At 49.9% G+C, this 19,540-nt stretch overlaps 1 protein-coding gene across 1 annotated transcript in view; it reads right to left on the bottom strand.

The window, feature by feature from the left end:
- The window catches only part of HPSE2 (heparanase 2 (inactive)), a 106,171-nt gene extending 86,982 nt beyond the window's left edge, over nucleotides 1-19,189 (bottom strand). The window contains exons 1-3 of the mRNA XM_069019812.1: nucleotides 18,923-19,189; nucleotides 17,739-17,896; nucleotides 6,052-6,213 (exon numbers count right to left, since the gene is read on the bottom strand). Coding sequence (XP_068875913.1) covers nucleotides 6,052-6,213; nucleotides 17,739-17,896; nucleotides 18,923-19,182 — 580 coding nt within the window. The 5' untranslated portion in view covers nucleotides 19,183-19,189. The remainder of the gene's footprint in view (nucleotides 1-6,051; nucleotides 6,214-17,738; nucleotides 17,897-18,922) is intronic.
- Nucleotides 19,190-19,540: the final 351 nt, after the last annotated feature.

Below are 19,540 nucleotides of genomic sequence, written 5' to 3'. Positions count from 1 at the left end.
GGGGAAAGGACATGCCATCATGGGCTTAAACTGAAGCAAGAGATTTTAAAAATACCAACTCCATAATGATAGAGCTAATTATGCCCTAGAGCTGACTGCTGAGGGAGGGTACATCGCTGCCATCATAGAAGGCTTTAAAACAAAGATAAAGCCACATCATTTGAGTCATCTACAGTGATGTCCCCACAACCTGGGTAGTGCTGGTGCCTGGCTGCCGAGCCCTGACAACCTGCAGGCTTTACATGCACATGCCCAGGAACACAATATATTTCAGCTACAGCAAACACCCTCACAAGGCTCTGTAGTAAAAACAAACAGCCACTTTGTTTCAGAATGAGCTCATATAAACAACTGATAATGGCACAAAAACACTCAGTTACCAGAGACTGTTTTCCAAGATTTATTTTTCCCAGCACTATTCCATTGGTTCTGATCCCAAGATCTCAGAAGCCACCTGCAAATTATCCTCAAAAGGTTGGCACCTCTGCTGGTCATTAACTACGGGCTCAGTACAGATACTGTTTTAATGACATTACAGTTTTCCTGGTCCCTTCCTCCCAGGAAAGCCTCCAGTGTTTCACAGCAGTTCTCTCCCCCTCTTTCCCACAGGAGCTGATGACATTATTGTGTTCCCTTTGCTGTCAGGAGTTCTCCACCAGTACCCCAGTTGTGCTTATCAAGGAGACAAATTCTGGGTAACTATTTTCACTGTGTTTTTAGCTTTGAATGCTACTTTTTCTTCTTTGAAGGGTTCAACCCCCCAGAATTTGACTGATTTTACAAGTGTACCAGCTGGTCACACAAAAGATATTGCCTCTTCTCATACACCTTTCCCCAAGCAGAGATCAGGTACAGACTTACCATGGAAAGGCTAGAAGATGCCCTCTTGAGGTCCTTTTCAGATCTATTTTGTGCAATGTTGTGGATAATGTGTATAACATAAGGGACTGTGATGGACAGAAGGGCAGAGAGCTTGGTCCAAAAGACACTCCCAGGCCTGAGATGCTGCTCCAGGGAGCACCCTCCTTGAAGGAAAGCTGGAGAGCCAGTGCAGTGCAGACCATGCCTGTGCAGCACCCAGTAACACAGCTATGATATATATCACTGCTGTGCAGACCACAGCACATTTAGGCTGATCCCAAACAAGATGCCAAAAGGGCAAGGAAGCTGTACTTACCCTTGCAACAACCCTGTCAGGTACCATATCACATGGTGGCCCACCCTCCAGTCCCATGGAGTTAGGTGGAGCTGAGGAAAATTCCAGCAAAAATAACCAGAGCGGCCTTACTGCCTGGCAGCACAGGCACCAAAAACACACCCAGCCCCATGCCCTGCCTCCTACACACACCCTCTTGTGAGAGCAGCCTCTGAGCCATGGTTGTCTCCAGACCCAGCACTCCATGGGATGAGCCTCAGGCCCTACAAACATGTCCTGCTCAAGGACCACTATCTCCCAGAGCCACAGCATTCAGCAGGAATCACAAAACCACCAGGGGAGGTTCACAAGTGCAGGAAACACACATGTCACAGGTGCTCAACCTGAGCCGTGTGATTCCCTGCCAAAGAACAACTACAACTGGGGTTCTTGTTGTCTTTGGGGAGAAGCAAAAAATGTATTTCTGTGGGACAGTATCTCACTAGCAAGCCCTTTATGCAGACACACTGCCCTCATCTCTGCTCTGTGCCTCCCACACATAAGTGTCCTGCAGTAGCCACGCATACGGTCTGCTCTCCTACCCTGCTTTGTTCCACTCATCCCACATTACACATCCCGCTTGTGAAAAGCAGATGTGCACTCTGTCACCACCACCTCATACCCCCAAACCACTTACCTTGGACAAAGAGCATCTCTGTATGGCTGCTAACATCTCCAAAAGTAGATCTTTTTCAAGGAATAACCTCGCAGAGAGATCTCAGCTGCTATTATGGCAGTGTTTAAGCTATCTAATTACCGTAATGGGGTAGTGGGATGCCAGTGTAAAACACCTGATTGCAGTGTTGGACACAGACAGTGAAATGCACTGAAGGCACCTCTCAGCTCCGTTCCAATCAGTTCCATCTGAGTTTAATCCCTCCAAGTCTCAGTTCAGTGGGGAGAAACACTGCCAATACCCTCAGCAGGGTGGGACCACAGAGGGTCAACTGGGAGCATTACATGCCATGTGAGGAGGGTCTGGCCCCTTAATCACTGCTTTTAGAGGCTGTGCTCTATGATATTATGGGGATTCAGGGCTCCCACCACACACCTTGCAGTCTCCTCACTGGCTTTTCAGTGCAGATATGGTGTGGCAGGACAGGCTGGAGAGCTCTCATCATTAGTCTCTTGATGCAGAGAAGTAAATCTGTGTCACAGTTTCAGGCAGAAGGTAGAGCAGAAAGATGTTTCTCCATAGTTCAGAAAGAGCAGTGGGGCAGTATTTGAGGGAAATTTATAGTTCATACTTGTTTCTTGGGAAGCTCAGTTACCCTTAACACTTCATGCAAATACAGGAGGGGACAGTTTTTCACATATGTCTATTGACCTGAACAATTCCCTCTTCCACAGGCTTAACAGGCTTTACTTAAGAACAGTGCAGAAACCAGTGGATGTCCCGTCTCTCAAAGCACAAATGCAGTGCTCTACCCCAGCCCAAACTGGCACCACAGGTGGAGAAATTTGGATTAAGTCTGTCGAAGCTTTGCCTGATGCTGCCCCACTCCCCACAAGCTCACTCTCTAAAATCTGCATGCACACTGTGTCTCCACTGCCCGAGGCAGTTCCTCACACCTCACCTACTGCCAGCCCTATGTTGTACATTCCGGCCCCCCCCACCTCCACCCGGTTCCAGGACTCCAAAATAACCTTCCTGTCGCCTGAACATTTCTTCTGAGGGCTGCAAAGGAGGGGAGCCTGCTGTGAGGATTGCAACTTCTACCCCAGCTGATCCTAAACACAAAAAGAATCGCTGCTTGCTCTGTGACCTGCGAAGGAGCAAAGAAGCGTTTCTAGGGACAGATTCCTTTTCCTCCCCTATCCCACGGAGGGCTGAGCTCAGAGAGCTGGTTCCCAGAGGCGAGCAGGCAGTGCTGTGCACTCTCCCCCTGCTCTACCGCGGACTGACCCGGGAGCATGAGAGATGCTGATCTGTGAAACGAGATACCCATCTCTGAGCACTGCAGGGGAAACAGCAAAGATTAATAAACCTCAAAATATTTTACAGCATTCAAATAGCACTGTCCCAGATCAAAGGCGATTGCTCATGTCAGGGAGGCAGGCTCAGTAAGCCTGGAAAGATCACATACAGAAAGCAGCGGCAAGATGCAAGAGAAAGCCTGCAGACAGGAGCCGAGGAAGGCTCGTACTCGATGAGAGAAACCGAAGTGGTCTAAGCCAGAGTCTCACATGTGTTCCTGGAGGAATGAGAGCCAGAAAGACTGCCTGGTTTCACTCAGTCTCAGTTGTGTCTTAGCACAAAAACACACATTTCATTTTAAGACACCCTCTTACCTTGGAGGTACCTGCTGCTGTGAACAGCTTAAATCCCAGTACAACAGAGCCCTGCCTGATGCCTGAAATAAGGAACACACTGGGAATTACATGCAACTGGTGAACAGATTTGAAGAAGCCCCCAACTTACATTGATGCCAGAGGGACTGCAGAATCACATGCCCTGCACTCTAAGAGCTTTCATTCCTAAACCCGTGAGGATACTGCATGAAAAGTTGTTGGCAGAATCCCTTGTCCATGCTTGCAGGCAGGGTGGGAGGCCTGATCTGTAGTCTTTCAAATTGTTCATATAACTATATTACTGAGGAGGAGGAGGATGAGGAGAAGGAGGACAAGGAGGAGGAGGAAGGGAGTGGGACTTTTTATCCAGATCACTACAGTGGGAGTGGTACTGGTAAGGGAATAAAAGTGCCACACAGTAGTATTTCCACTCTCAAGCTCTCCTAGAGTAGCTATCCCATCATAAAGCACCTTTATTCTCATATGACTTTGGGCAAGATATTCCATTTACATTTTTGGGGTACAATTAAAGAACTAGCAGTAGTAGAAGCCCTCTCACACTGAGGTGTGGGGTTCAATATTCCTCCAGTCTGGGCTGGACACCGAAGGTCATCCACGGTGCATGCACTGCATGAAGTCAAGTGACTCCTAGATACAGACCCCCAGGAGGAAACCCTGTTCTCAAGGATCTCATGGATACTCCATCCCTGCAAACTCAGTCCTTCACTAAGGACTCCCTAAACCACATCTGCATTCTTGCTCTGCACCTTGCCTCATGACCTGGGGACTCCCTGTAGCACTGTACAAACCCACTGTACAGAACAAAAAGAAGTCCTCAAGCAAACTCTGATTGAATTTTGAAGGTAAGAAATGCCCTTCTGCAACAGATGTACAACCCCCTCTACCCACCCCAAACACCAGATCCATCACAGAGAAGGGAAATATTTACACAAGTTAGTAGAGTTCCAGTTAAATATTATGCTTAGCTGTCTAGAGTCCATGTTCTCAGACTACGTCTATGAAATAAAAGATTAAACTTCATAACAATTATGAAGTTGCTCTGCTCACATTCAAAGGGAGTTAAAGAACATTAAAATAGTTCTTTGGGTAATATTATGGTGAAATTGCTCTCTCCACCCTGGAGAGCTAGAGCTAAAACCTTCTGAACTATCCTGTAAACACACTTGGAAAGGCTAAGAGCTAAGCTGATAACCAGGTAGCACCTCTGCTCTGCAGGTTCTGTAAAAAATGTGAGCAATGCCAGAGAGCTTTTGAAGCAGCAAGGGAAGGAGGATAGGGGAGAGCAGCTTCACTTCTCGAGGGAAGTTTGTTTAGTGGAAAGTAAGCAAGTTGTCAGGGGAAAAGCTGACAATGTTGATTCCAGCAGTTGTACTGGGAATAAACAGCCAAGTGGATTACATTACAGAGAATGAGAAACGGCTCTGAGGATCCCATTTAAATGCTGGGTCCTCAGGAATGATGTGATTCAGCCACACTCATGGCCCCAGTATCCAGTGACCCCTGGGCTGAGCCTTTCGGTAGTGCTGGTGTCACCATCCCACCTCTGTGGGGTCCCCTAGAGCTCCAACACAGCTGATGTCCCCAGGAGAGCTAGAGCTTACTGGTGAGGATGCAGACCCAGTCTGGCTTCCAGGCAGGCACTGGGCACTGAATTCGGGGTGGCAGCAGAGAGGAGGAGGTTGTTCAGGACCAGTTTGTCTCTCCCAGCCCAGCAGCAGGGGAGGGCCACCATGGGGTTTGCCATCTCCTCCTCAGACAGAGCACAGGGCCCTCTCTCTTATAAAAGTAAGATGCCTGCCTGCCTTTCACAGGAAAGGGACTTGTCAAGAGGACAAGGGGGTCCTGTTTGATTTATTAGTCTCTTCCTCCTTCCTGTCATCTGTGGCTCATCCAGCTGTAGTGATAAGGAGAAGAGATATGAAAGGACCCTGCTGGCTGCTGGAATCCCATCTTTCTGCCCACTCACTGCCTGAAGACATCAGTCCTTTACAAGCACCATTAAATGTGTATCCAAAATGTGGCAGTCTCCTCCATCGAGATTCTATTCCCTGGATAATACAAACAGTTGCCAGAAAAAGAGTATCCTCTCATCTCTGTCTAGGCCATTATCCCTTTATATTTGCTCTTTAATATTTACTGGGTTCACACAAAGTGCATGCTCTGGAAAGAAAAAAAATCAGCTGCAGCTTAAAGGACTCCAAATTTAGTAATTGCTGCAGCCCCATCGACGTGAACAGTTAGCAGGGAGATTTCTCCAGCACTTCACATGCCGTGGTATTCTGCTTAGGTCAGACTGTAGAAAATGTTCTGTTCAGGGACACCAAATCTGGAGTGTTTGCATAGGTGCCAGCTGCAGAGGCCTTGTGAGTCCACCTCCAGTTCCTGCTGGTCCTTTCCCTCCCAATACCCAGTGGTAGGAAACAGAAGCAGCCAGAGAGATGCTGATTCATACAGAGGCGAAGAACCCGAGGGTTTTAACACACCTGTGAGTTAGCAAGAACTAGACCCAGCTCCTGGCTCCCGAGCTGGTCTTGCAGCCTTACCTGTTAATGTGAGGTTGCTGTATGTGTTTGAAAACTGCTCCTTTAACAAAACCAAGTGCATCTGAGCTGCCTTTTCCCTCTGTAGCTCCAACATTATGTCAGGATGCTGGGCGATCTTACAGCCTTTCTGCTTATCCAGGGCAATGTCGCTGCGAACAATGTCTACAGCAAAAGGGAAAGAAAAGAGGGAGATGGCCAAACCTCAGCTTTCATTTTCATTTTTGCCAGATGCTTGGATCAGCTCCAGCCAATATGACAGTCACACAATCATCACTCAGCAAGAGCAACCCCAAAAAAGGATCCAAACCCCTTGGATCCACCTATCAAATGACCCTTCCCAGCCCAAGTCTCCTTTTCTTCCACACAAACCTCAAGTTGTATGCTCACAAAACCTACTGGCCCTTCCATCCTTTACGTGCCTAGCTGTTGCTCTCTTACAATGCTGACCCCTCCCTCACAGGAAAGTGCAAAATCTCCCAACATTTATATTACAACCCTGTTACATATGTGTTTGACACTAAATGATGAGAAAAGACTAAATCCCATTTCAGTAACCCCTGGCTTCCATTTAACCTTGCCTGTCAAAGAGGTGATGAAGAAGGCTTGTTCTCACCTTGTTTATCCTCACTGCAGCTATCACAGGTCAGCATGGCTCATGACTCTTTGAGCAAGTGTCTGTACCCTTCTAATGCCTGACATTCAGGAGACAGGATTATTTAAAAATTGTTTTCTCTTCGTATGAGCATTCTCTAAGTCATATTGTGAGATAAGAATAGGATATTCTCTCTCCTAGAACTACTCACATGCTGGGTAAAGGGAATGATGAAGTAGCAAGGCAGAACAAGAATCAAGTAAGATATAGCAGTCTAAGCAGGAGGGAAATGGTGCAAACTTGCAAGGTCCTTGCAAGGTCCCTTATGAGTTTAATAAACTCTGTAACATGTTCAGATCCACAGGCACCAGATGATAATTCTTACAAAACCTCAGGCGGCCAGCTCTGATAAGCAAGGATTGAAGCTGGAATTCTTCCACCACATTGCATAAGGTCACTTTGCCTCACGAGGTTGATCTTTGCTTGGTTCAATTCCCATCTAGCTAGAAGCTGCTGAAGGAGCTTGTTGTCAGAAGAGAGTCACACCTTGCTCCACACACACTCTCCAGCTCCTTTATGGTTATGCACATCAAGAAACACCTAAGTTGCTTCCAAAAGTCACGCTCCTGTCTCTCGAGCTGTCCAATCTCATGTTCAGCAAACTTAGGTTCAAAGCTCTGCTATGTTTTGGGCTGGCAGGGAACTGCCTCCAAACATGTAGTGGAGGACTGGAAGCCACATTATCTTCCTGTCTCTGAGCCTCATCCTAGACTCACCACACTTCCCTGCCCAGGATGTGTTCTATCTCTTTTCTGCCTTTAGGATTAGTACAGCTTCTCTAAAGCCTGTCTAAAACAGACTGCTCAGAACAGCAATGTCATTAAAGTACCCATGGTCTGTAGTTAGCCACATGAGTTCTCTCCTACACCCACAGCTAGCATACTCAGGAGTGGATACTGGGCAGCATCCAGCTACCATGAAAATATGGTTCAATATTTCTACACCCAGCACAAGGGCATCAGTGAGATGGAGCAAGAGAAAGGACTAATGTTCCTCTGCAGCTAATGAGCACACACCCCTCAACTATGTGCTTTAGTGCACATTCTCTTAGGTAGATACGAAGTAAGACTTGGACCTACCCAACCTTCGCCCAACTAATGAATGGTAAAATCCTGAACCCTTGTTGTGTGAAATATTTGGAGAACTGAAGACTGAGAAATGCCACCTTACCTCTCTCCCATACCAGAAAGGCTATTGCTGCCATGGGCTGCTGGAGTCACCTGGAGCCCATAAACAGCCATTCACCTTCCTGGGTGATGGTTTTCCCTTCCTACAGAACTGAAGGCAAGAGCTGTACACCCCCACACCCCAAGGCAAAACGAAGGCAAACACATCAAGGAGGCCCTGAAGGAGAAGACTGAGAGGCAGACAGGTTTGAAACTCGATGGTCAATAAGCTGTCTGCAATTCTCTTCAAACTGCTGTAAGGGAGTCCAGGCTGGGTCAAAACAAGTTTACTTCCTAAATGGAATGGATGACATCTAAAACCCAAACCAGGGCCGATATGGACCCATGTGGAGGAACCACTGGCCCAGGAGCAGGGTCAGGGTCCAGCACCTTGGAGGATGCAGAGGACCATGGCAGTGGGTCCCGTGTGACATCCATCTTTGGGGACCACAGGGATGGCTCTGCATGCACTGTCAGCAGGGCCTGGGGACAAAGGGCAGGCCCAGGAATGAACAGCAGGAGCAGTGTTGTGATAAAGCTGCTGTGACAGGGATTACCACAAGGATGTCAAGTCACATTCAGGCAAATCCCTGTGAGGGTAGCGGAAAGCATGCAGGGCACAGAAGTCAGAGCACTCTCTGATAGTTATGTTCATGGGGTTCTCTGAGAGCTTCCACTGCAGACACTCAGGAAGCAGAGGCAAGACATGCAAGGTCCTGTCTTCTCAGATTGGTGAAGAACCCAAGAAACTTGCCAAAGACTTAAAGATGGAGGTGGACCTCACAGTCATAATGACTCCAGCTGAAGCTGTGGGCAGATGCCTGGGGTATGGATCTCACCAAGGAAGTCAGTGCCTGGTCCTTCATACCCCACCAGGCTGTGCTCAGTGCAGGGAAGGAGGCACAGGCACCTCTGCACCACTCTGCTGAACCAGCAGCACTGAGGGAAGAGGGGTGGCAGACCACAGCTTCTGAAGGCCTAGGGGAAATCTCGGCAAGTGCAACCCGAGGGACGCAGACAGCAAGGAGTTCTCAGCTCTGAAATCTTAAAAGGAAGAGATTAAAAAAAAAGACAGATGCAAGGAGGCCAAGAAGGAGGAGGGTACCCCGGAGGATCTGGGCAGGGCAGCCCCGAGTGGGCAGGAGAAGGGCACTCACTTCCTTCCTGAGCCCAATTTAAAAAAAAGAAAAAGGCAATAAACTGCCCAGCAGAACACGGAACCGAGCAGCTCCTGCCAGGAGTGCGAAAGAACTCCAGATGTGGGAGCCCCAGAGGGTTTTCCAAAGCCGGCAGGCCAGGAGCCGTGCCCCGGGCGGGCCGGGTCAGTACCCTGGCCAGCTCAGGTTCCCCCGCGGCCGGACCCCGGCGGGCGCGGCGCTCCGGGGCGGCGGGCGCGGGTCCCGCGGCGGCGGCAGCGCGGTGCCGGGCCCGGCAGCGCCGAGCGGAATGGCGGGAGCACACCCGTGTGGCGGCCAGGTGAGCTGCGGCTGCCGGCAGGCACCGACCGGGAATCCCGGCGGCGGGAGCGCCCGCTCCGGCACAGCCTCGGGCCCCGCGCCCGGACCCCGCCCGGAGCGGCTGAGGAGCCGGCATCCCGCAGGAGCTCTCCCCTCGCCAGCCTGCGGAGCTGGGCCGGAGGACGCTGTTCTGTCTCCGAGTGCCCGCACACATCTCTGTCCCGCCTCGGAATATCTGCTGCGCTTCCGCGCACGCCGCCCATGGAGGTCACCGAAACTAGCAGGGAAACGTTGAAGAACAAGTTAGAAAACACCCTTCAGGAGTGGCACAAGGGCAGCGATGCTCTTCTCCGGGCATCCTAGGACGAGCTGAGCTCTACCAGTCCCTTTCTGTGAATCACCTGCACCAAGCGGTTTCAGTAACCACTTCCCACAAGGCAGAGAGGTTCCAAGATGTGAGACCTCGAGGACGGGGCACAGCATGTGGAGAGAGCTCCCAGCCAGGGCCAGGTTTCCCTTGCACAGAGTGAGCTTCTCTAGCCGAGAATTTATATGGTGCCAGTATGGCTTGTGTGCAAGTGACCATCCCATGGCTCATGCCACCATCTGCCCAGAGGCAATTCCATCCCAGGAGCGGCTGGAGTCATGGAGCAGACACAGACTATTGCAGCTGATCAGCTGGAAGATGGAGGAAGGCACAGTCCCAGGTTTATGCGGAGAGGGCAGAGGGATGTGGTTATTGTCAGAGGGATGTGTGACGGAAGGGTAAAGAGGAGAAGCAGCTCATCTTTCTGTGTCTGTGTGTGTGAAAGTGAGCACTGCCCACAGCGATCACCGCTCCAGCAGGAGTCACCACTGCCATGGAAACAGAACAAGCTGAGTTTGGCCATCCTCCTCATGGGACTGTTTGCTTCAGATTTTCAGTCTTGAAAAGTGAATTCAAAAGGGAAAAAAAAAAATCGATTTTATTCTAACAAAACCCGAATACTTTTTTTAAAAAATGGAGTATTAGGACATTATGTTAGTACCAAAGTTAAATAGCTGTTTAATGAGTGGCCAAGCAAAGGTCCTACGATTTGCATGTTGCCAAACTTGTAAAATACCTACTTTTTAAGTCAACACATTTTAAAATGCTTTAAAAAACAGGTTTGTCTGCTGGAATTATAAAATTTCCAGTGATTGTAAAATTGGGAACACAACTTTTATTTACAAAGACAGATTTCTCAAGACACAAACTCCACCCCCATCGTGCCCGTCTTTAATAGGCAAATTTTTGAGACATTAGTATCATTCCTTTATTTTAGCTGGGAGAAGTTCCCTGACAATGAATTCCACAAGTTGTTTCCTAACATATTAAAAAAAAGTAATATTTGTTCATTTTATATGTAATAATTCCACTGGATGCTTCCTATTTCTTGTGTCATGAAAACAAGGAAATAATCATTCCCAAATTGTCTTCTCTGTGTGACACCGAGCTCACAGCATTTGTCATAATCTGTCATTTTTCCCAAGATGAAAAATCTCTGAGTGAAAGATATGACTTTGATCATTTCCATCATCCTACCCCTCACATATATATCCTTTACACTGATTAGTATGTCAGCACCTAGTTTACTTACAGCATAAGAATGCTCTCAGCGAGTTTTTTCAATTATTTTCTAATATCCCTAACATTAGAATCACTGTTTACTTACCCAAATGTATTCAGAGACCAAGCTATAATAAGTTCAGAACATTTTCCCTGAATGCCAAATGCTAATTTAGAATGGATAGTTGTGTACAAAAAGTCATATGTCTTTCCCCATGCATATAACTTTGCATGAGTCACTTTTAATTCATACAAAGTAGATGTGGCATAGAAAGAAGTGTGAAACTAACAAAAATATGTAATTTTTTAAGAGAATTTAGGATGCTTATTATAAACAATTAAATATATGACCATAGAAATCTCACCAATACACAAGCAAATGGCTAGCAAATCAGGAGTTAATTGTTTGATTGCACCATTTCCTTCAGTTATTAAAGCACTCCTCATGTATGATTCTAGCAGAAGAGTTTTTAATTTAAAAAGAAAAAGTGGAGATAAACAGACAATCTTTGGAAGTGTCTCCTGCCTAGGCAGTATTTCCCTTACTTTGTGTAACATGATTTCTACAACTTTTTTATTATTTTCTAATTTCTAAGGAAAAAACTAAGCCCTGGGACTCCTTATACAGGCAGAGCAGGTTGTAGCTCCTTCCCTGCAGTCGTAGTTCCTGGGAATTAGGGAGCAGGAGGCTGCCTCAGAGCTCATGCTGAGGCATAGAGCAGCCCCAGGTCTGGCAAATCCCAGAAGTCCAAAGGACATCAGAGGGTCTTCCCCGCTTGGGGACTGAGGTCTTTCTATGCCTGAAATGCTACAGCTCGGCTAAGGGGCTGTGTTTGAAACACTCAGAGGGTGAAAAAAACAACTATTTCCTCTTCAAGCTCTGAAAGGACAGATGTCTAAACTGTCGAGGGACACAAAGCAGACAGAAAAGGGGCCCTGGGTGACCAGAAACAGAAGATGATTCTTTGAATAAAGGAAAATTCGTTTGCTCATTTTTACCAGGATAACAGGATGGTTCTCCATTCAGAAATATCCACTGCAGTTTTATGAGCTGGCAGAGCCAAAGGGACACTCCCAGACATACGGCAACAACCCTCCTTTCCTCTGGCTCAGGTATCCTCATACCCCATGATGATCCTCATGATCCTGCTCACTAAATTCGCAGTAAAACTGTTGCTTTTTTTTTTTTTACTTAAAATGGTTTTCTGCTGGCTTAGCAGAGGATCAGAAATGTGCCAGAGCCACACAAAGGAAGCAGCAGAACAGTGCACAGATCATAAAGAAAGCATGGGGACCAACCCTTCTGATGGCAGAGAAACAAGAGGTGAGATTTCCTGCCTTCAGGACACAGATTCGAAGGATTTAATCTGACCAAGACTGACACTGCTGCAGTCCCATCTGCCTTCAATGCAGAGTTTCCCAGCACTGTGCTCTACACCTCTGCATGGTCATGCAGCATTAATCAATTTGGCAGCTGAACAAGTTGAAGTTCAGTCACCTCTCCACCATCAAGTTTTGGTCAGCTGAGATCCCTGAACTGACTCACCATGCAGACTCGGGCTCCAGGTGTGGAAGAGGGCAGGAACATGCCAGAAAGGGCAGAAAGGTGGGAACAGCAACCCTAGCTGGGGTCAGCTCCAGCCCCTGTGTAACCACACACACACACACATAAAGGAATCCTCAGGTCATTTAACAGTTTATTATCTTCCTTTCCTCTCAATACCCTGGAACATGTTCTAACAGCATGGCATCCTAGAAGACCCCTGTGCACTATGGACTGAGCAAGGGTGAGAATACGTTCCCACTGCCACACAAATTTTGAGGTTTAGATGTAGTGTTGGGTTCCTGAGGATGCCTGAAGGAATGGATCCAACACTGAAAGAACATACAGAAAACCTAGCCAGTATTACACAGCATTATGTGGAGTTTCCCACACTATACTGCAAAATCCCCTGACTAGTATGGAAGGCTTAAGAAACATGTCTTTGTGATTTTTTTTGTTGTAATTGACCATTTTTCCATATTCCTATTATCCTCTTAAAAAAAAAAAAAAAAAGAAAGAAAGGACATAAAATAGAAGGAAGCAACTAAATAGCAATTAAAAGAGTATTTTTGAAATGTGTTGCTCATACACACTTCGGTTCAGAAACTTCTTTGATGCACTACATGCAGCATGCAAATGTACTCCTCTTCCCCTCTCCCTCCCATGGCCCACACAGGGCCACACCAAGTGTCCTTTGGTCTCAGCACAAAAAGGCTACAAAAGTCTACAAAATGCTGAGGGACATGACTGAGAATCTGTGCAGTTGGGCCAATGCATCTTTAAGAATTCCAGCTATGAGTAACTTCTCTTTTTCCCTGGGAGTCTTCCTTCACAGCACATATGCACAGGGGGAAGCTATAAGCGATGTCTATGTCACCACAGGTTGTCCAAAGCTGGGCTGTGTGGCTTTGTGGAGAGAGGCAGTTGAGGATCACCCTGCAGATGAGGGGGCTCCACATTACCCCACCAAACTCATACTGGAGCACCAGCAAGGAGCTTCCAAAACGGGCTCTAGGTTCAGGCACTGAGACAGCACCTGCAGCATCTCTTGCTGAAACAAGACCAGGACTCCACTCACACATAACACTCCAATGCCAAACTCCAGGACAGCATGCAAGTCAGGTTTTAGCAAACTCAACTTCAGAAGAGGTTTTGTACCGGCAGCAACCTGTGCTTTTGCTCCAAAGAGAGCTGCTCAAGTCTGTTTTCCCGGAGGCCAGTGTTTCTTGTTGTTCCATTCCTCAGACCCAACTGGTCCTTGGCACACATGAGGCAGTTGAAAGAACAGGCTGAACAGATTGCTTGTTAGGCAACCCAGCAGCTAAAGGAGAAGCAGATTTACCACTGATAGACTGAACGTGAAACCTCTCATCTTGGTACCTGCCCTGGAATTGGATGTGCCTACGGCAGCAGAGAAACATCTCCAGATAACAAAGCACAATGCTGAGCACAGCTGGGGAAGAAAAACGAACTCAGCAGGGCATATACAGAGAAACACCATTTAAGGGAGGGAAAAGGCTCTCAGGCTAAAAATGTTACACCTCTTGATCATAAAATGTCAAAAAGTCTCTGGCACAGCCCCACCTCCTGGTACCAGAGAGCCTGACATACATTAAACTGGGTTTCTGTTTCTAACAAACCTCAGGCTGGCCAATGCCTTATCCAAGGAGGGTGGACTCCAGGACTGACCATCCAAAGTAGGGGCTGCATGAAATGGAAGCCACCCGGTGTGCAGCATAGGTGGGGTGTTAATATAACACATTAAATGACCTAATATTTAGCAAAGTCCAGGAGGTACCTATAGCCATGCTACCATCCACAGGGACTGCATACCCCACAGCTCACCACAACCATTTATCATAGGCATCCACTTTTATGAGTCACTCTGTCAGGTACTGACAAATCTGCCAGCAGGTGATGAAACTGCTGGGCCAATTTTATATGCAATGCTGAAAACAAATTGACACATGCACCCTCTTCGTGGCACCACAGGCAGTCACCACAGAGCATGCACCACTTTGTTACCTTTGCTGCCCAGACATGACTAGTCTAGACTGGGGTGAGGCTGTTCAGACTTACAAAGGAAAGATATCACACACACCAGGTAATACACAATACCTCCAGGTCTGTGTTTCCAGGAAAAATCTGAACAAGAAAAGAGTTACCCTGAAACCTAAAGGAAACACCTTACTTCAGGAAAATGAAGTACATTTTAGATACAAGTCAAAAGCAACTATTACTACCCTCAGAGAGTACCTACACTCTGTGGAAGAAAGAAGTGAGAAAAGATGGGTTGATGAACCCAAAGGTAGGCCTAGGTAAAAGCAATTTTCAGAAGGTGGAGGTGTGCATAGTTGGGACCATTTAAAAGGGAATCAAATACAATTTTAAGTGGAGGGGAAAAACTAAAGTGTATTTCTGAGGAGGTCTGATAGTCAGGAAGGCAGAGCACCACAGAGATGGAAAAAACCCTCAAAGCGAGCTGTGAGGAATATCTGGTCTGAAGAGCACCAGGGTGGCAGAGGGGGATTTACAGGATGAAGATCCCTGCACAGAGATTCATTTCAACTCCAGCAAGCATGGTCACAGGATCCACGAAGGATGATGCAAAGCAGTCCTGTTGCTGTTGCTGCCTCCCAGCTGAATGCCTGAGAGGGCCACAGCAGTGTGGCCTGTGAGCACACAGTGGGGTGCAGCTGCCTGTGATGTGAACACCACTCACAGTCACTCACTTGTAACTGCAGTTCTCTGAGCACACTTGCACACATGCCCTTCACCTCTCAGTCCTGCACTCTATGAGTTGCTGCAGCTCAGAGGAACATAACAAGTGCCCTTCCCTCCCACTCTGTGCACGGGCCACAGGGGAACACGAGGCACGGGAACACCCATGGAGGTCGCAAAGAGAGCCCAGACTCTGGAGCATAGGCCTGGAGTCTGTGGGCACCCACGGGCAGAAGCAGCAAAAAGACAAACACTCAAAAAACAATCAAACAATCACTTGTCACATCACTAAAAGTCACTAAAGTGATGCATAGGACTTAAAAATTCACTGATTTATCTTTTAAACGTTTTCTGACTTTTTTTAACTAATCAAGTCCCCCAACATCTTCCCCACTCCCATGCCATTATATGAAATTCCAGAAAATGGGTATTGGACATATAAAAGTCCATGGGCATGGAAAACAACCCCAACCACCCCAGACAGCTTGAGGAGAAGGAAGGGTACCTAGTAGGATGCTTGTTGGCTTCCCCCATGCTCAGGTGCTGATTGCCATTGGTTTTTTTTAGTGTCTCTTGAGGCTGTAAGTCCTTAGCAGCAAGAGCAAACTACATGCCCTGATCCCAAGCAGGTCCTGGGTGAGCCACAGATAAGGGAACAAAAATGGGACCAGTTTTTCAAACGGAGAAGATGGCTGTTCATACCCAGTACAGCAGGGCAAAGAGCTGTGGTGGCACCAGGATTTTATTTCAGAGAACCAGATCCCTCTAGTGAAGCACTTAGTGCAGCCTCAGCACAAAAGGATGTGAGCTACTAGCAACTCTAGCCTTGGAGTTTGCACACAGATCTTAAGAACAAATACGAGAGCTTTGCTTCCAGGCAGGAAATCCCTTTTGCCACACCTTTCTGATTTACACCAATGCTTGATACACACCACATGTGTCTTCTCCTTCCTTCACCCACATTTATAATGGTCCTGTTCCATATTTAAGTGATGAAAAGTTAAGACCTGTGGTTACAACTTCTATGAAAAGCTTCATTTTGAAGGCTGCTACATTTCAATTTTATTGCCATGAGGAAAACTGAAAAAAAAAAAGCCAAAATATTTCAGTCCTTCCTTAACATGGAAGCTGTTGTGAAGACGTTTAATAAGTAAGTTCTCTCCTGCAAGCTGTTGAAATATGGAAGGTGGGGAAATTTATTCTTACAAACGTTTTGTATAAGTCCCATCCACAATTTTATGCACGACACTTAATTTCTACTGTACAGGGTGTCTGTGGCAAGTTTGGTCAGCATTTTTTCCTCAAGTGCATCTCAGCAGGCAGAACTTGAAACAAACCTTTCGACTGAGATTTGTCACAAGAAGAAAAACAAGGAATAACATCAGGATTGCCTCAGCTAGGAGACCAAGTGAAAGATGGAGCACAAAAACTTACCCACCTGCCTGTGTGTGGGAATACAGGGACATTCATCTCAGAGCGATCAGATGTTATGTGGGGAAACAGCGGGAGTGAGAGCCATCAGAAAACGGGCAAATGCATCTGCTTTTTCCATTCAGGACTGTGCTGCTGACTAGATCTCTGCAAAATTTCCTCTGTTCCACAGACCTGCCCAGTGGGATCTGTCTGGCATTATTTGGCCTTCACAATTACTTATGGAAAAATCTTAAGCAAATTTTTTAAGTCGTTGAGTAAGGAAAAAAAAAAAAAAAAAAGCTTGTTTCTTTAAAAAAAGAAACAAAGCAAGAGAGAAAAATCAATAAATTCTTGCATGTGGACATGGTATTCTGCTTCATAAAAAAATGCCTTAGGACGGAGATGTGGCCCTAATTCTTCTACGCAGTTTCTTTGTGTGAATTATGGGCCGCGAAAGGTGAAAGCCTTTTGTGGACTGAGGTCCGATGGGGAGAAGGGCAGACGGCGAAGAGGGGAGCAGCGGAAAGGCAGGGGCCAAGAGGTGACTTTGGAAAAAGCTCGGATGGCCGAGCGGTTCGGAGGGGGAGCAGCCCCAGCCAGGCACCGGCACGCGGGGATCGACCGTCACCGAGCCGGGAGGGGCAGCGGGGAGCCCAAGGGGCTGCGGCGGGCACAACGGCGAGGTCCGTGGGGCAAGGCAGGGCTCCCGAGAGCCGCGGGAGAAGCGCGGGATAGGGCGTGCACAGAGTTCCCGGGGCTCCGATGCCCGGCCCCCGCCTGGAGCCGCGGCAAAGTCTCCTCTGCGGGCGGTGCTGCCCGCTCGGGGGCAAAGGGAGAGGAAGGACGCAGCGGGGCGGGGGAGTATGCAAAGTCCCGCTCCCCAGTGCTGGTCTTTTGTTCCCGGGGGCCGACACCCGCCGAATCCACCGGCAATGGGGCGGGCGAGCTCCGCCGAGCTCCTCGGCTCCCCTCTCTCGGGAAAGAAAGGGTACGGGAATTCTCCCCTGCCCGGTGCCCGGCGGCAGCGTGCCCGGGCGCCGCACGGCCCCGCCGGGCTCGGGGAGAGCGGGGCAGGCGGAGCGGGACCGCCCGGCTCCCGCAGCCCCCCGCTGCAGCGCCCGCCCCCCGTCCCGGCCCCGGGGCTCACCGTCCTCGTAGTTCTTGAGGTAGTAGTCGGGGCCGGGCCCGCCGCGGCTCTTGGCCGGGTTCTTCACGTTGTGGAACTGCAGAAAGTCCGTCCTCTTGCCCGCGAAGCGCAGGAAGGCGGGGGCCAGGCCCCGCGCCAGGGTCACCAGACGCCGGGAACTGGGGAGAGGAGAGAGAGGGCTGAGGAAGCCGTGGGCCGGGCCCTCGCTTCCCCAGTACCGCCAGCGACCGGGGACCGCGGGGCTCGAGGACCCGCCGTTGCCCTGGCGGGCCCCGCTGCCCCGCCCGGGGCTGTGCGACGCGGTACCACCGGCTGCGGGGCTCGGCGCGGGCCGAGCGGCGCGGCCCCGGAGCGGGCAGCCGCCCCGCCCGCCGGTGGTGGCCCGGAGGCCGGCGGGCCCGGCTCCCCCCCCGTCCCGCCGGCGCCCCCCGGACAAGTGCAGCGGCGTCCAGGAGGCAGAGGCGCTCAGCGCCACGCGGGACCGTGCCGCGGGCCGAGCCGCCGGGGAGGGGAGAAAAGCGGGGAAGGGAGAAAAGCGGGAGCCGTCCCGGCTCCGCTTCGCTCGCGCCTTCCCGCATCCTCGCCCCGCTCCTTCCTCGGCTGCCGAAAGGACCCTCGGAGCGGGCGTGCGGAGGAGACCCGCTCTCCCTCCCCGACTTACCCAGCAGGGAGAAGGCTTTCTGGCCGTCCCAGCGCCTCCAGGCCGCGGCCGCTCCGCACCGCCGGTGGAGCCCAGCACAGCTGCAGCCCGGCTCTGCCCCCCGCGCGGGGCTGGAAGTCCGGGGAGCGGAGGGCTCAGAAGACCTGGCCGACACCCGCTCTCTGCCCGTCGGGACCCGGGGAAGGCTCGGCTCGGCTCGGCAGGCGGCCCCGTTCCTGCTGCTGGTTTTTGTTTGATTTTGATTTTGATTTTTCCCCTGTGCTGCCTCGGCCCCGTGTTGTGCTTTTTGCAGAGGAGCGGTTGCTGGAGCGAGGGGAGCACGACATTTTTGCAGTCATAACTGATAAGTCTCCGAAATGCTTTCTCCATTGCAAACATGTGCATCTTAATGGAAACCATGGCCTCGCTCCCTCCGTCACAACAAGCGCCGCCAGCAGCGCGGAGCCCGGCAGGGCTGGGCGGCGGGGCCGCCGGGGCGCCCCGCGGGCGGCGTGGGGAGGGCGCCGGGGGGCTCCTGCCTTACCTTAAGAAATCGAGCCAGCCATCATGAATGATGGAGGGGTCCAGCTGCAGGGAGAGGAAATTCTCACTGATTATCCTGACAGGGCTCTTGGTGTTGACATCAAGGAGAATGAGAGTTCTTCCCTTCACACCTGGAGGTTTCTCCACCGGCAGTGCTCTCCTGTCCCCAGCCTGGGAGGGCAGCGAGAAGGTGGCCATGAGGGCCAGCCCAGGTGCCATCAGGGCTAAGAGCCCCGGGGGGCAGGAGCTGGGACAGGGCATGCCGGAGAGCAGGAAACCCCTAATTAACTCGCTGTCTGCAGGGGCTCGCTGGTGGCTAATTGTCCTTATCTAAAGTGTGGGGCGCTCTGCCTTTTTTTGCAATGTTTTGGTGTTGGTGGAGGGGAACTCACGCCCCTGACCAGCCTTTCTCGCAGCCGGTGCCAAGACTCCTTGCAGCCAGCACCGCCCCTTTAAGAGATGCAGGCTCCAGACATTTTTAACTTTTTGAAGGTAAGGGGAGGCTCCTGGTTTAACCCCCTCGGCTCGGGGCCCGCCGCCCTGCCGCAGCCCCGCCAACACCGAGCTTTCGCTTCGCGCCGGCTCCGGCGAGCGTTTTCGGCTGCGGGAGCCCCCGCAC

Source organism: Aphelocoma coerulescens, chromosome 6 (genome assembly GCF_041296385.1).
Source record: "Aphelocoma coerulescens isolate FSJ_1873_10779 chromosome 6, UR_Acoe_1.0, whole genome shotgun sequence".
Classification (NCBI taxonomy): Eukaryota; Metazoa; Chordata; class Aves; order Passeriformes; family Corvidae; genus Aphelocoma; species Aphelocoma coerulescens.
Note: the sequence above shows the minus strand (reverse complement) of the source record. Positions and strands in the feature narration are given on the sequence as shown.